Source organism: Mytilus galloprovincialis, chromosome 12 (assembly GCF_965363235.1).
Source record: "Mytilus galloprovincialis chromosome 12, xbMytGall1.hap1.1, whole genome shotgun sequence".
NCBI lineage: Eukaryota > Metazoa > Mollusca > Bivalvia > Mytilida > Mytilidae > Mytilus > Mytilus galloprovincialis.
This window is the reverse complement of record NC_134849.1, coordinates 45,830,140-45,847,837: the sequence shown is the minus strand read 5'-3', so window position 1 is coordinate 45,847,837 and position 17,698 is coordinate 45,830,140. Positions and strand designations below refer to the sequence as shown.

Genomic DNA, 17,698 nt, shown 5'->3' with positions numbered 1-17,698 from the left:
AATCTGTTTCTCTGATGATTTTTATCTTTCTTTTGCAAAGATTTTCTGAAACTTGTCTTGTGTTCTTTATATGCAACCTCATCAGGCATGGTCACCTTTTTTCATGACATCGCAATAGGAAATTTCAGAAGAAAACAAAACTTTTTGACGTCATTATCAAATTTCGACTACGGTAATCATTTGCCAAAAACAGATATTTCACTAGTGAGGAGAATTTTTTTTCTCACCGAGCAAGAAATGTGAAAATAGCACAAAAATTAGAGAAATTCAATTCCTTGATTCTGATAGTAACAATCTTTTTATAAAATCTTTTACCCTCACTCAGTTATCAGTCAGAGATATAACTCTATAGGGTTATTACAGAAAATAACTTGCGTGTGTTATTACAGATACTTTCATGAGTTGTCTACTCTTTATTCCTTAAATTTTCTAAATCTGTAATAACATATGTTTGTTATTTGTAAGATTATTTAATTTATAGTGGGCTCTAGGGAACTCTTGAGACTTTGCGCAGAAACTAAATGCATAGCCTTGATAACTATTTTTTTAATTACATTAATACATTTTTGATTAACCAAAGTAAATCAATGAGACAAGGCTATTAAGGGATTTGATTAACCAAAGTAAATCAATGAGACAAGGCTATTAAGGGATAAACTTAGCTGTGATAACATGGCTCAGTTATTAAAGGAATGTAACGCATTATATAAGACACTTGGGAATTACTGAGAAACTTGCGCAGAACCTCAATACATGCTCTGGTCATTATTTCTTAATATAAACTAAAATAAATTGTAATTAAGCATGATGTATGTCTGAGCAAATGCTTTGAAGTGATATATATAGAGAAGCTGTGATAACACCCTTTAGTTATTACAGGCATATTTTTCCTGTAATAACATATACATGTAGGTGTACTATGCAAAATTGGCAAACTATGAACTGTTATATCTTTCAATAGTTAATTATACATAAAGACAATAGTAATATCAATAGAACTTGCATACATTTTAACTAAACTAACGATGTATATTGTCCCTTTGAAACATGTAACATACATATGTTATCACAGTTCTTTGATTTTTTAGTCCACAATAACAAATGTATGTTATTTTTCTGTAATAACCCTATAGAGTTATATCCCTGACTGGTTATACTCATGTTTTCAGTAGTTATTAATGCATAAATTCTATATACAAATGTAATACATGCAATACAATCATACATTTGTATGTTGTTATGTAATTTGATTTCAGTAACTACATGTACCTCAATAATGTCTATAGATTGAATGATCAATGTTGCTTTTTTATAACTTACATTTGTATATAACTATAAAACATGTATATGAATGAATATGTATTTACTTGAACATGTACATGTACAATCGACTGCGGTAAAAAATTGTTACATTTGCAATCAATACCACATCTTCTTATTTTTATTTTTAGAAATCTTTCAAATTTATTTTCAATTTGGTCTATATACATGATATACATGACATACAATGTAGATATAAGAAGATGTGGTATGAGTGCCATTGAGACAACTCTTCATCCAAGTCACAATTAGTAAAAGAAAAAATCATTTTGGGGACCTTGGCTCACACTGAACAGCAAGCTTTAAACGGCCCCAAAAATAACGAGTGTAAAACCATTCAAACAGAAAAACCAACGGTCTAATCTATATAAAAAAAACGAGAAACACTTATAAACAAATATGTATAGAGTGTTGACAATTAAAGATATAAATTCTCTTTTCAGGTCTGTTCACAATGAGTTTACCAGCACCATTAGATCTGGGACGAATGGAGGCAGAGGCTAAAGAAAATGCCTCTAAACATATATCTAATCTGCTCCAGGTTTGCGCTTAACAAACACTTATATTTTTACATATTCACAATATCAAAAAAAAATTATGTACATGTATGTGTACCTTCATTGCAACACAAACAAATTGTACAATTCTAGCTAATGAACTTAAACAGTGTTAAAAAAAATGGTTTGATATAATTGCAATAAAATTGCAGAGAAAATGATTCAGGTCTGTTGTGTTATTCCAATAGGACATATTTTTGGAGAGTCAAACTCTTCATCATGATCATTTTCCAATATTAAGGAGGGTAATGTAATTTCACTTCTACATTTTGTGTTGTTTACAATATATTAGCATATTTTTCTGCCTTGTTCATTTTATGTCATTGGACACAATAAAGTGTGTTATTATTATTTAAAAAAATCATGATGAGTACAAATTCTAGACAGAACCCTGCATGTACCTACATGTAAGTTGTAAAGTGGTCGAACTTTCATTTAATGTATATACACAAGTTTTCTTCAAAGTATTTTGAAACATCACTGTTTCCTTAAATATTATGTCACTACATGCATGTACATGTACATTTAAAAAAACATTGATTCTAATATTAGGAAATTTATTCAGATAATTATAAGTACAATGGAAAGTTAAAGTTTAAAAGGCCCTCACTGGAGAGAACACTGTCAGAACAAAATGTTCAAATCTAAAAATCATTAGAATTGAGAATGGAAATGGGGAATGTGTCAAAGATACAACACCCCAACTAAAGAGCAGATAACAGCCGAAGGCCACCAATGAGTCTTCAATGCAACGAGAAAATCCTGCACCCTAAACAAACATGTATACTAGTTCAGGGATAATGGATGTCATACTAAAACTCAGAAAATATATAAAAGAAACTAAAATTCAAATTCAAAACAGGATTAACAAAGGCCAGAGGCTCCTGACTTGGGACAGGCGCAAAAATGTGGCAGGGTTAAACATTTTTTTTGAGATCTCAACTCTTCCCTTATATCTCTAGCCAATGTAGAAAAAACAAACGCACAACAATACACACAGCAAAACTCAGTTTAAAACAAGTCTGAGTCTGATGTCAGAATAGATAACAGAAGAAACTAAATAAAACAAAACATACACTTTTATACAGTTTCTTTGTCAGATTTGTTTGTTTTGTATGCATTGGGCTATATTTTTCAGAGACCTGACCAATTGGAAAAAGTAGACCAGTATAAAAGAAGAATTATGAGAAAAAAGGTAAGTTTCAATTTGAAAAACTAATTTAAAGAACTGTTAATCATTAAAATGTTAGTTAAATGTTATCACATTTTTGTAAATTTGAAGCACATGTTTGTCTGAAAATACTTCTGCTTTTATTTACAAAACAAGAAATACATAAAAAGAGTGTCTGTTTTTTTTTTCTACCTACTTTTATGAATTGTATCGTGATAGGTTTTCAAATTTATATTTGTAGCCTGTTGAAAATATATATTGAAACAGAAATGAATCATAAAATTGAGAATGGAAATGGGGAATGTGTCAAAGAGACAACAACCCGACCAAGTAAAAAACAACAGCAGAGGGTCACCAACAGGTCTTCAATGTAGCGAGAAATTCCCGCACCCGAAGGCGTCCTTCAGCTGGCCCCTAAACAAATATATACTAGTCCAGTGATAATGAACGCCTTACTAATTTCCAAATTGTACACAAGAAACTAAAATTGAAATTATACAAGACTAACAAAGGCCAGAGGCTCCTGACTTGGGACAGGCGCAAAAATGCGGCAGGGTTAAACATGTTTGTGAGATCTCAACCTTCCCCCTATACCTCTAACCAATGTAGAAAAGTAAACGCATAACAATACACACATTAAAATTCAGTTCAAGAGAAGTCTGAGTCTGATGTCAGAAGATGTAACCAAAGAAAATAAACAAAATGACAATAATACATAAATAACAACAGACTACTAGCAGTTAACTGACATGCCAGCTCCAGACTTCAATTAAACTGACTGAAAGATTATGATTTCATCATATGAACATCAGGCACAATCCTTCCCGTTAGGGGTTTAGTATCATACCATCATAACATATATATGAGAAGAACATAACCCGTGTCATGCCAACAACTGTTTTTAGAATAAATGTGTTTAGTTCCAATGCAAAGACCTTATCAGTGACTCAATATTAACGCCAAAATATGCAATCTTTAATGACTTGACAACAGTATCGTAATTATATCCCTTCTTAATAAGTCTATTCAAAGATTTTGTAAGTTTCTGAGGTGAATACTGACATGCATGATTTTATTACAATCTATTTGTAACACATTTCTTTTGAAAGACTTGGTGATAAATTTGTTTCAAAGTTTTTACCAAGGGAGACAACTAATATTTGTTGTTATTTACCAATATTTTCAATAATTCTGTCATTAGAATCATACAGATAGTCTTATAGTACAATGTATAAAAAAATAGCATTTGTGTGAAAATCAATCTACTAAAAAGATAGTATTAAAACAAGATTGAAAAAGTTTCAGTGTTTGACATGGGAGCTTACTCATTTTTACCATTTTTTTTGTGTATTGAATTTGTTAAAGGCTTCTGTTGAAACTATGGTGAAAACACAAAAAATAACGTTTAAATGACAATCAAATTAAAAGATAGTTTAGACAGGATTGAAAAAGTTTCAGTGTTATACAAGGGAGCTTACTCATTCTTACCATATTTTGGTATAATTGTATTTGTTATAGGCTTCTGTTGACACTATGCTGAAAACAGCTGTACAGTCACAGTTAGATGGTGTAAGGACAGGACTGAACCAGCTACAAAGTGCTTTACAAGATGTTTATGAAATCAAGCAAAGGTAAACAGTTGCATAGCCAGGCATACATCTACACATGTCTAACCTGCCACATTCTTGATGTGCCTGTCCCAAATTAGGAGTCTGTTATTCAGTTGTTGTCATTATTTATTGACTGCCATATTTGTTTTTCATTAAATATTATGATATAAATTAGGCCATAAGTTTTCTCAATTTAATATTTTCTTATTTTTCATGTCTGGGCCTTTTATAGCCAACACATAGGTTTTTCTCATTGTTGAAGGTTGTACACCCCATAAATGTTTGCATCCACTTTATTTGAACTTTGGTGGATAATTGTCTCATTGGCAATTATCTCAAGTTTATATTTTTTATATGCAAAACAATGCTTCGCATTATAAATAAAGTGATGAGACTAAAAAGTTATGTGAAGGCAACTCTGCTGGAAAGGTCAGAAAAAAATTCAAAATTTTGAATTCATTTCTATCCCTTACAGTTACATCTCATGTCAATAATTTAATTTGATTTTCCATGTCAAATTAATTATTTCTATTTTAATGTGATTTTAACCCAAAAAACAATCTACAAGGTTCAACCTCACCATTGACAAATATGAATAAATAAGAATAAAAGGAGATGTGGGATGTATGTAGAAGAAACAGCAACTCAACAACGCAAATAAAACTGTTCTTGTCCTGTCAGAGTCAAAAGTTACCCTCAAGATAATTATGTGTACACAAATTATAATTTTTGAAAAAAACTGTTTTAATTTTTTTTATATATATTGAGAAATACATTGATGAAACAAAATTTTCATACATGTATATTGGTGTAAAAATGAATAAAGGGAGGTAATCCAATCTTTATCAAACTCATGTCGAATTTTTAATGAGATAAGTGATAAAATAAACTCATATATACCAGGATAGAAATTTTGTATTTGAACCAGATGAATTTTTCATCTACAAAAGACTCATCAGTGATGCTCATATATAAAAAAAAAGTTAAGTGGACCAAATAAAGGACCAAGTTGAAGAGCATTGAGGACCAAAAATTCCTAAAAGTTTTTCCAAAAGCAGCTTAGGTAAGCTATTCCTGAGATAGAAAAGCCTTTAGGATTTCAAAAATTCACAGTAAATTAACCAGACAGCAACTCTTAATCACATGTTACCAAAAAAAGACATTGATAGATCACCATTTGTTAAATTCAGAAAGAATGGAAAACATCCAAACCATATGGTAAGCTCTAAATTAACTGTACTTTTTTATCTGTTGTTAAAAAATTAATTTGACAACAAATCTTAATTCTAACATGCACATTTTTATTAATAAATATTTTATTTTCCAGTTTGGATGAAGTAGAAGAAACCTATAAGTCAATTCAGCCTATTCAGAATAAACTGATACAAGTCAACACAGAAAACTCTAGGTTTTGTCAGGTAGGTGGTCAAAACTTGTTGTTGGATGGGAAAATGTAGAATCAATGTTTTCTGCTCTTTGGTTGGGTTGTTGTCTCTTTGTCACATTCCCATTTTCTATTCCCAATTTAATTATAGAGTGAAAAAAATGTCACAAATATATGAAAGGAATTTTGAAAATTGTAGAGAATTTGGAAAAGGTATTAAAAATGTAGGAAATTTTGTAAAAGTTAAAAAGATATAAGCTGTGAATTTTGGAAAGAATATAAAATAGTAAGGAATTGTGGGTAAATCTTTTAAACTGTAAGATAAGGGACATACATATCCTAGTAGTATTATAGAGAAAAATATCTGTTTACTATGTTGGCATTGTATAGGTTTGTTTACAGTGGGGTTATAAAAAACACTCAATGATCTGATAATTCCTTTACATGGATTTTGTTTTCTTTTTATGGCCCCAGAACGAAGTTGTCAGTGCCATATAGTTTAACCCTTGTCCGTCATTCCGTAATTTGGTTATTCTGTAAATCCGTCATTCAGTCATTCTGCAACAAACTATTATACAGAGTTTTTTTCTAAACGCTTTCAGATATTTGGCTGATTTTTGGTATGTAAGCTAACCATGATGAGTTACAGATCAAGTTTAAGTTTCGTATCGCTTCGCTAATATTATGCCAAATTTAAGGGTTTTCAACTTTGAAAATTGTTGAAAATCACAGTTATATGGACATTTTTCTACACGTCTCCAGATTTTGAGCTGATTTTTGGGGAAAGACGGCTTCAAGCCGTCAATTCCCTAATGGGGTTGGCCAGAGTATCATTCCCTCACGTCAATCATTTTGTGTTGATAGTTTGGAAACCCCCTCAAAATGTCATACTGAAATTGATGACAAAGAGAACAGATTGACTTTAGATACATTTTTTACACATTTCCCTTCTGTTTATCGTGAAATTATCGTATATTGAGCTTTCCCTTACACTATATACGTTTCTTTTACAGTCCGGAAAAATCAGTATTACGAAATATTCTAAATATATCTAACCTAGTGACGTCATTGTTGGAATGCCACACAGGGATATCCTTTATTCATTATAAAAACCAGTCACAGTATTTGTATACTAATTTAAAATCCGTATTTGTTAAATGTAAACCTAATGATGTTTGCTGTAGTGTAGATCATTCACACACCAACATGCAATGCTTTAATCTGAGGCTATAATCAGATAATTTGTAGGTCAACTTTCGCGGTAAACAATGTCAATGGGGATACATGAGATTGGGGAGAGAAACGACAGTTTTCATTGTTTCTGTAAAGTTCTGTTTTTAGAATCTTCCTCCAATTCAGGAGCACCTCCATTGATGAGTAATTGTACACTAAAATCAAAGTAAATGTTTCTGAACACTTAAAATGTGACATTTAGTATATGATAAGTAGTCTTCTATATAAAAAAAATTTGTGTACCAACATAATTATTGAAATGGTTAAAAAAAAAATAAAAAAAATTAAATGTTGCTTTTTGTAGTTTATACCTATTGAGATTGGGGAGAGCAACTGCAGTTTTCATTCTTTCTGTAAAGTTATGTTTTTAGAATCTTTCTCCAATTAAGGAGCACCTCAATTGATGAGTAATTACCCACTAAAATGAAAGTTAATGTATCTGAACACTAAAAATGTCACATAAAGTATATATATGATAAGTAGTCATCAATTAAAAAATAATTTTGCGTACCAACATAATTATTGTAGTGGTCATTTTTTTTTGCATTTTTTTTTTTAATTATTGTTTTTTGTAGTTTAAAGCTATTTATTCATGAATTTTACAGATATATCAAAATATGGGATCTGGAAACAAACTTCACACAGCTTATATCAATCATATTTGATTTTATAAGTACATGTATCCCTGTGATGAGAGTTGTAACTGTGAACTTTATCAATGGAAAATTAAAACTGAATAGATTTTTCAGTCCTCACTTTCTTGAGAATACTGTCACAAAAAATTGAGAATGGTCTTAGCCTGCTGTTCAGTTGTACATAATTTAAATTCTAAAATATATTGTAGTAGTTGTTAAATTCAATTGAATTTTAGATAATTAACTCCCAACTTTAATCAAATGTTTTGATTTAGAAGGTGCAGATCTCATTGGTCCAAATTGTCTCTATGATGAATTCTTGACTAAGGAAATGAAATAACAATAGACAACAGTTAGTTTCATTATTGTTAGCCTTTCTATAAGTTCTAGTTGTTCTTTTGCTCATTCTTTGTTTGTAGACTATCAAAAGATACCCCCTAAAAATTGAAACAATGGCCGTCTTTTCCCTCAGAGCTCTTCAGCTCTTTGATTGATATGTGCGACAACCATCATGTTTGTGTCCACATGTGTTATTGAAATTGCAGATTTGTCAACTTTACGAGACAGGCCATTCATGTTGCTTTGACACATCTAGTTTAAAAATTTCAAATTATCTTCCCTGGAGTGATTATAATAAAGAATATAAACTAATTACAACGAATTGAATAGGCATAACTATTCAATTTTCAAACTTTTCAGCTTGCTGCTGCAATGGAGAATTTAAAACATATCTTCACAGTACCAGAGAGTGTAAGAAAAACACAAGAATTGATAAATGAAGGAAAACTCCTGCAGGCACATAAACAGTAAGTAGGAGGCAGCACCTTAAAAGATTGCCTTTATATAGAGTAAAAAAAGATTCAGAAAATAACAACAGATAAAATCCAAAGCACAAACCAGAGGTAAATATACAGTTGTCAATAATGTTTATTAATGTTGGTTTTCCCGTTTTCATGGTTTTACACTAGTATGTTTTGGGGCCCTTTATAGCTTGCTGATCGATGTGGGCCAATGCTCTGTATGAAGACTGTACCTTGACCTATAATGGTTTACTTTTATAATTTGTTACTTGGATGGAGAGTTGTCTCATTGGCAATCATACCACATCTTCCTATATCTAATTAATACAATATGTCAATCTCTAAATTGTCATGGTGTTCCGTTATTAAATTATCTGTATGTTTCAGTAGGATTCTCCTAAGTTACAGGCTATAATGTACAAGTCATCTTAATGTATGTGATACTGAAACATTTAATTTAGTTACTTTGAATTTACTTTTTCAACATTGAAAAATTTGGTTAATAGGAACTGGTAAAAAAGGTTGTATCCTGAAAAAGAAAAACCAGGCAAATGATATTTTAATTGTCCTTGAAATTTAACTTTTAATCTATAAAAAAAGACAACAATAAAGACAGACACTTTTAAAAACATTCTCTTTGGTGAGGAGTTGTCTCATCGGCTCGCATACCACATCTTCTTATATCTGAGAGCAATGAAGCTAAGGAAAATATTAATTTCTAAAAAACATTTCTTGGTGTCTAAGGGAGACAACTCTACTTCATAATAAGTGGCCTCTACAGTAATAATAAACTTTTCTTGTATAAGACTTATAAAACTATATTATAAGTATTGTTTATTTATTTGTGTTTTAGCTTAACAGATTTAGAATCAGCCAGGGATGAATTGATGTTTGAGTTATTTAAACAACCTCAACAAAGTCCAACAGATAACTCAGTAAGTCCTACATACTGTGGATTCATTTATTTTTGTGGGTATCAATTTTTCGTGGATTGCTAAAAGCATATTCGTGGATATATGATTTCGTGGTTTTTACAATCTGTATACAAAGCCTATTGAATATATGTTATTCGTTGAATGTTTGTCAGATAAATACTAATTAGAGTGGTGACTAGTAATGTAAAAGTTATTTTTGAAATCGCTCTGACTTTTGAATAAAATGAATTTCAAGTAAGGATATGGTTCGCATAACAATACTTGCAACATCTAGTTATTTTTTGTCTGAAACAACATATATATATATATATACCTTTATTATTTAATTTGTTATGATTTGCAGATAGATTAAAGTTTTTAATTTTCAAAACTGTATTAAAATGAAATTTCTGCAATTTTGTTTACAGACACTGGAGAAATATTTCAAAGATGTGGTTCATTTGTCAGAGTCTCTTGGTAAACAGTTATGGGTTATAATACAGAGGACACTAAGTTCAGTACGAAGAGAACCAACATTGATTGTTACAGCATTAAGAATCGTAGAGAGAGAAGAAAGGTAGGATGACATCAATAACTTGAATAAGTACCAATGGTGACCTTAAACTATTTCTGCTCTTTGGTCAGGTTGTTGTCTCTTTTATTTATTCCCCATTTCCGTTTTCAATTCTAAGATTGATCTTCTGACTTTGTGATTTGATTTTAATGGGTTTTTTTTTATGTGGTTCATAAGTGTGAGTCAAGGCTCTGTGTTGAAGGCCGTACTGAGACCTATAATGGTTAACTTTTATAAATTGTGACTTGGATCGAGAGTTGTCTCATTGGCACTTATACCTTGTCTTCTTATATCTTTTAAAATTAACTTAAAATTATTCATGACTTTTATCAGTTATGTTGAAATCTAGCAATAAATTGATAATAATACTACTTATATGATATTATTCAAATGGTTTTGAATTTACAGAATGGATGTAGCTGTTGAAGAAAGAAAACAACAGTCTGGTTTTATGCCACCAGGCAGACCTAAGAAATGGAGAAACAAATGCTTTGAAATTCTAGAAGATTGTATTTCTAACAAGTAAGTAATAAATATTCATGGAAATCATCAATTTTAGTGACCATTAAGAAACTGTTCTGAGCAATAACAGATTTTTATGCCCCATTATAGGCATTATGTTGTTCGGTCTGTGGGGTTAAACTAAGTAGTTTTTGATGAAGTTGAAGTCCAACCATCTTGAAACTTTAAATAGTACACATGTTCTCTTTGATATGATATTTCTAATTTTATTTACCCCAATTTCACGGTCCACTAAACATAGAAAATGATAGTGTGGATGGGGTATTTGTGTACTTGGGACACATTCTTGTTCAGTTTTCGATTGCAATTCTGTTGTTACTGATTTCTATAATGATTTGTATTATTCAAAACATTTAGAGAAGCAATTTGTTTTATGAGATATTATTGGACTAAGTGGACAGCCCCAAATTTTAAATTTTAAATGTAAAACTTATTTGCTTTTTACTTCATTTGTAATTCCATTTAACTGTTACCTTTTTCCAATTTCAGAATAGAAGGGAACCAGTTAGAAGACCGAGATAAAAACAAGATGTGGTTGGTTAGACATCTAGAACTGACAAGACAAATAATGGTGGATGATCTGAGAGTTGTTGTGGTATGACAATTATTTCTTATGGCAATTGTTTCTTAGATCATGAATTAAATATTTGATATTTATACATGAGGTTTTGAGAACCAAACTTTTTACTCTTGTCTTTTTTTCTCCATACATGTTCATTATATTCTAAGACAAATCTGATTTAACAAAAAAATTAACAGATCAATTTTATTTCTGCTAACTATTTGCTAGATAGATTTGAAAGTATTAAAATATTCCGGTATTTACTGTTAAAATTCATTTTAGATGTCTTGTCCCCTCTGGGTTATGATATCATTACTGCACATACTAGTGGCCAATATTATATGAATCAAGACCTTCCAAAATTTTGGCAAATAGAATGAAATTCAAAACAGTGTGGCTATGTCCATTGATTGACACATTAAATTCATCCATTGACTGGGACAATTTACGTGAACGTTTGTAACGACCACTGTTCACGATGTACCTACGATAGACATTTAAACTGTGGGGTCACCAAAGGTTTCTTAACGCCTTTAATTATAAAATAATTTCGAAAAATTAATCAGGAATAACCTTTATGTTTTGATTTATATAATTGATATAAATCAAAACATCGTGTTATTTCTGATTAATTTTTCGAATTACTTTATTAAGGTGTTGAGAACCTTTGGTGACCCCATAGTTAAAGCGTCTTAAAAAAGTACATAGTGAGCAGTGGTCGTTACATACAAACGTTCACCTAAATTGTCCCAGTCAATGGATGAATTTAATGTGTCAATCAATGGCCACAGCCACGGAGGCACACTGTTTTGAATTTTATTCCATTAGTCAAAAGTCTAAATTTGACCACTAGTATGTGCAATTTTGACATCATAACTGATGGAAATGGTTGAAGCTTGTTTACACTAAATTTACCATTTAATTTTACTCATTTCTTCATTAAATGTTGGTTTTTTAATAATTAATTTTTATTATGTTTTAAAGCCAATGTTGTCATTAGTTTTTTATGCTTCAGTGCATCCATTCCACTTTACTTTTTATTCTCTAAATATATACAAGATTCTTGTGCTGTGTTATGTGATATCCAATGCTAACAATTTCAAACAATCTAGTATCCCACAAATCACTGTTTAAGAATCTACAGGACTATGGGTAATCTCATTATTCGTACACCAAAATGAAAATAATGTTACGTCATTGGTTGAATTTCCATTAGTTAGTAAGTTTTAAACCAATCATAATGTTTTGGTGTACACTTATATACCAAAAATGCATTAGATTCTGAAACGACGAATTGAAAGCTTTATTTTGTTATTTTACAGACAATGTTACCACCTATTTTCCCGCCAGATTACAACATAGTGAAAACATATGTAAAGATGTACCACAGAGCTCTCGCTGGTCATGTAAGTATGCTAAGGAAGACAGAATTAAAAAGTATGACAGCAACCCAACAGCAGTTTGTACAAATTTGATTGACTGAAACTTTCATATTTGCCCCTCTCCCAAAAAATCATATGGTGGTCGTTACATATAGTTGGATATGTGTAAAATTAAGTCTTTTAATATATGAAAATGTTCATATAGTTCTGTAGAGGTGACTTGAGTTTATTGCAGATAGTAAATGCTCTACAATGATGTTAACTAGAAAAAGGTACATTTTAGAAAATAGTCAAACTCCTATATATAAAATCGGTCACTTGGACCAAAATTTATTACTCAATATTTAGCTCACCTGGGGTCAGTGTGAACCTTTTGCCCTCATTTGTTGTATGTCATGGTCTTTCGTTCCCTTTTACAAAAATCTTCTCCTCTGAAACTACTTGGCCAAATTTAACCATACTTAGCCCACAATCATCATTGGGGTACTCAGTTTAAAAAGTGTGTCTGAATAGTCAATACCTGTCCTGCCTACTAATATCGCCGACATGGATTATTAAACATGCATGTTTTGTCTATAATCATGAAAACCACTACTGTAAACCAACTAATTTTCGCTAGCGATTTATTTTCGTTACTTTTGCAAATAGAAAAATATCGTGTACATGAAAAATTTGGATTTAACCTTACTTAACTAAAGCAAGTACATTTGAGAAACGTGATAATAAATCGCCACAAAATGGGCTAGAAAGGCCTAAACACGAAAAAAATGTATCTGCGAAAATAAGTTGGTTTACAGTATTGATATTTAACAAGGGCAAAAATATTATGAATGATGAACCTGGGTTCTAACATCAAAACTGTCATATGAATTCTTAATAAAGAGTTATTGTCCTTTATCAACATAAAATTTAGGGGAAAAAATCCTGCCTGTTGACGACGCAACATATGATGTACAGATGTCTGTCTGTCAACACTTTGTACAATAACTCAAATTACCGAAACTTTGAAACTTTTGCTTAGTATACATGTATTAGTTTGTGATTAGGTCAGTTTATAGGGAACCACTAATGGTAGTTTCATGATATTTGGTATGTAGTTGTATTATTGTTGGCACAACTCATTTCCATTTAGATTATTTTTGCTCTGCCTCCTCTGTCATGGTCTGTTGATTTGAAACTTTGACTTGGTTTACATGTATTAGTATTAGTTTGTAATTAGTTCAGTTTATGGGGAACTACTAGAGGCAGGTCAACGATACATGGTATTCAGTCGTATTAATGCTGGTACATCTCATTTCCATGAAATTATTTGTCCCTGACACCTCAATCATGGTCTTTTGAGATTGAATATTTTTACATAACTTACATGTTAAAGTTTTGCTTTTTTAATTTCAGCATTTGCATTTTACTATATCATAATAACAAAAAAGCAGGAGATATCATTGTACTAACAGTTTATTGGTGTTTTCCCCAATTATCTTGAAAACTAAGACAGAAAGAAAGACGTTTAAGGAGGAAGACCTAGGTTAAGGGAAATAACTCTTAAAATCATCAGTACGTTTGTGTCAACCATTTTCATAAATATATTTTAAGCTTCTAGGTTACATAGATTATTTTTAATCTGTTTCAGGTAAATGCTTAAAATTCATAGAGGAAACTTGACTTTTACAAACGCTTAACTGATTTAAAGAGTTATCTCCCTGAACCAAGGTCTACCACCTTAAATTACAAACAAGATTGTATTCTTGAATTGTACTTGTGACATACAGTTTTCAGAGTGTGCATAGGTTAAAACAAGTAACAGATTGCAATATTTGTCTTAGAAATATTATTTTTTTTTCATTTATACTTTTCAGCTTGAAGAAATGATACGGGAAGGATTAGAGGGAAATGAATTTGTTACCCTTCTTTCATGGGTTAATAATTACTAGTAAGTGGGATTATATATTCAGAGAGATGTGGTACTTTCATAACCAATAAACGATTCAAAAAGAATTTGATTAAATGATAAAGCTATTTCTGATGTAATTGTAAAAATATATAGGATATGTGATATGAGTGCCTTCCCTACACCTATATCACCCTGCTCTGTCGCTCGGTAATTCTCATATTAAGGCTTCAAGACGAGACCAGGCATTTTCAGCGACATCACAATGTGAGAGGAGAAGTTATCAGCGACGCTACAATGTGAGGAGAAGTTATCAGCAACGTCACAATGCGAGAGGAGACATTATCAAGCTTGCTTTTGTCAAGCGTAAAACTATCTTAGAAAGAGGGAAAAAGACCAGTTATAGAACGATAAACAGATATTAAGGTTTCCTTCATAAAGATATCGTAAAATATCAGCCGCTCAACACAATGTGAAACTTTTTTGAGTGCCAATGAGACAACTCTCCATCCAAGTCACAATTTGTAAAAGTAAACCAGTATAGGTCAAATATGTATAGTACATTATTTTCAAATTTGCAAACAATAAAAAAAATCATTTTTTCTTCCTAATTTGATGTTCTGTACATTTTTAAATACAAAAAGTGTATCTTGTACAATGAAATTAGCTTGTGCAGGTATTTAACACAAAAATCAACATTTGATTTAATGACAAGAGTTATACTGGCATATTACGGAAGGTTGTACAGACAGAAGAAGAAGTATACTTATCAACAAAATTATTTTCATTTACTTGTGTATATTTTTGATATTGCAAATGGCATTTTTTTTTAAATTGTTTATCATTCCACAGTGGAATAATACTTTTTTAGATCTTACTTTACTGAACACTCTTGCTGCTTACAATTATCTCTATCTATAATGAACTTGGTCCAGTAGTAACTTTAATTATTCATCCCTTATTTTTATCAATTTTGTATTTACATTGTATCATAGGTCAATTTTTTTCATTCAGTGTATGTTCATTTGTGTTACTATGTCTTTTGATTGAGTTATGCCATTCCAATTGATATTTTATAGTGTGTCTTTCTATGTTGTGATGTAAAACTATTGTTTCAGATAAGGTTGAAGGTTTGGTACCATTAAAGCGTTTGAACCTGCTGCCATTGTTTGCACCTGTCCTAAGTCAGGAATCTGATGTTCAGTAGTTGTCGTTTGTTGATGTGGTTTATAAGTGTTTCTCATTTCTCGTATTTTAAATAGATTAGACTGTGGTTTTCCTGTTTGAATGGTTTTACACTAGTGAGTAAATTTTTGGGGCCCTTTATGGCTTGGTGATTGGTGTGATCCAAGGCTCCATGTTGAAGAATGTATTTTGACCTATAACTGTTTACAATTATAAATTATTTCTTGGATGGAGAGATGTCTCCTTGGCACTTAAATATTATTGAATCCTTTAAAATTTTCAGCTAAAAAAAATATTTGCTGACTAGACAGCCACATTGGCTGTCAATGAGTCAAACATATCAGTGAGAACACACCTAAAGAACAATCAGGAATACATTATATGAGATATGCTGTCCTCAATGGATTCCTCGATAAATAAGAATATCATATATAATCATTACAATTTTTATACGCCCGTCAAAATTTTGACGGGACGTATTATGGTATACAAATGTCCTGCGTCCGTCCGTCTGTCCGTCTGTCTGTCCGGCGTAAACATGTCGCACCGTAACTTGAGAACGACTTATCCAAATTTCATGAAACTTAGTTGTTTCTTATGATAGTCAAATGATCTGTATACTTTTTGGTGAAAATAAGATTAAAACTTTTTGAGTTACGGCATTTTGTAACTAAAACAGGGGTGTGTTTTTTTCACATGTCACACTGTATCTCAAAAACGATTTTTGATTATTGCTTAAAACTTTACACACTTCTTAGTTATATTAATCTTAAGATCTGTATACTTTTTGGTGATGATTCTAAATTTCATTTTTGAGTTATTGAGTATTTTGTAAAAAAAAGGGGGAGAGTTTTTTTTTACATGTCACGCCGTATCTCAAAAACGATTTGTGATTATTGATTAAAACTTTACACACTTCTTTGTTATATTAATCTAAAGATCTGTATACTTTTTGGTGATGACTCAATATTTTATTTTTGAGTGATTGAGTATTTTGTATAAAAAGGCTTAAAACTTTACACACTTCTTTGTTATATTAATCTGAAGATCTGTATACTTTTTGGTGATGATTCAATATTTTATTTTTGAGTTATTGAGTATTTTGTAAAAAAGGGGGAGGGTTTTTTTTACATGTCATGCCGTATCTCAAAAACAATTTATGATTATTGCTTAAAACTTTACACACTTTTTTGTTATATTAATCTGAAGATCTGTATATTTTTTGGTGATGATTCAATATTTTATTTTTGAGTGATTGAGTATTTTGTAAAAAAGGGGGAGGGTTTTTTTACATGTCACGCCGTATCTCAAAAACGATTTATGATTATTGCTTAGAACTTTACACACCTCTTTGTTATATTAATCTGAAGATCTGTATACTTTTTGGTGATGATTCAAAAATTTATTTTTGAGTTATTGAGTATTTTGTAAAAAAGGGGGAGGGTTTTTTTACATGTCATGCCGTATCTCAAAAACAATTTATGATTATTGCTTAAAACTTTACACACTTTTTTGTTATATTAATCTTAAGATCTGTATATTTTTTGGTTTTGATTCAAAATTTTATTTTAGTGATATTTATTTTTTTGTAAAAAAAAAAAGAGGGGGGGTTTCGCATGTCCCGCCGTATCTCAAAAACAATATATGGTTATTGCTTAAAACTTTCTCAGAAACTATTTATGATTATTGCATAAAACTTCCACACAAGGCTTTGGGCGTATCATGCGCTCATGGCGCAGCTGTTTATTCAATAAATTATTCAATAAATATCATTTCATGAAAAATGTTGTTTAAAAATATAGTTAAACAAATATAATTTTTGATTTCAGTTCTCCAGATTTGATGGGACATCCAGATCTAAATATTGACATATCAGAGCTTGGACCACTGTTAGAAAACAATGTCATAGATGAATTACAAAATCAGTAAGTTTTATGCACCCTCAATATTCCAATGAGGTA

The 17,698-nt window shown here is 30.8% G+C and overlaps 1 protein-coding gene across 3 annotated transcripts in view; it reads left to right on the top strand.

The window, feature by feature from the left end:
* The window catches only part of LOC143053943 (exocyst complex component 3-like), a 37,764-nt gene that overhangs the window by 1,085 nt on the left and 18,981 nt on the right, over nt 1-17,698 (top strand). For all 3 annotated transcript variants that reach the window (XM_076226755.1, XM_076226754.1, XM_076226756.1), the window contains exons 2-13: nt 1,764-1,861; nt 3,016-3,072; nt 4,567-4,679; nt 5,986-6,076; nt 8,610-8,716; nt 9,564-9,645; nt 10,053-10,201; nt 10,607-10,720; nt 11,210-11,315; nt 12,605-12,688; nt 14,521-14,594; nt 17,567-17,662. In XM_076226755.1, the coding sequence (XP_076082870.1) occupies nt 1,775-1,861; nt 3,016-3,072; nt 4,567-4,679; nt 5,986-6,076; nt 8,610-8,716; nt 9,564-9,645; nt 10,053-10,201; nt 10,607-10,720; nt 11,210-11,315; nt 12,605-12,688; nt 14,521-14,594; nt 17,567-17,662 (1,160 nt within the window). In that variant the 5' untranslated portion in view covers nt 1,764-1,774. The remainder of the gene's footprint in view (nt 1-1,763; nt 1,862-3,015; nt 3,073-4,566; nt 4,680-5,985; nt 6,077-8,609; nt 8,717-9,563; nt 9,646-10,052; nt 10,202-10,606; nt 10,721-11,209; nt 11,316-12,604; nt 12,689-14,520; nt 14,595-17,566; nt 17,663-17,698) is intronic.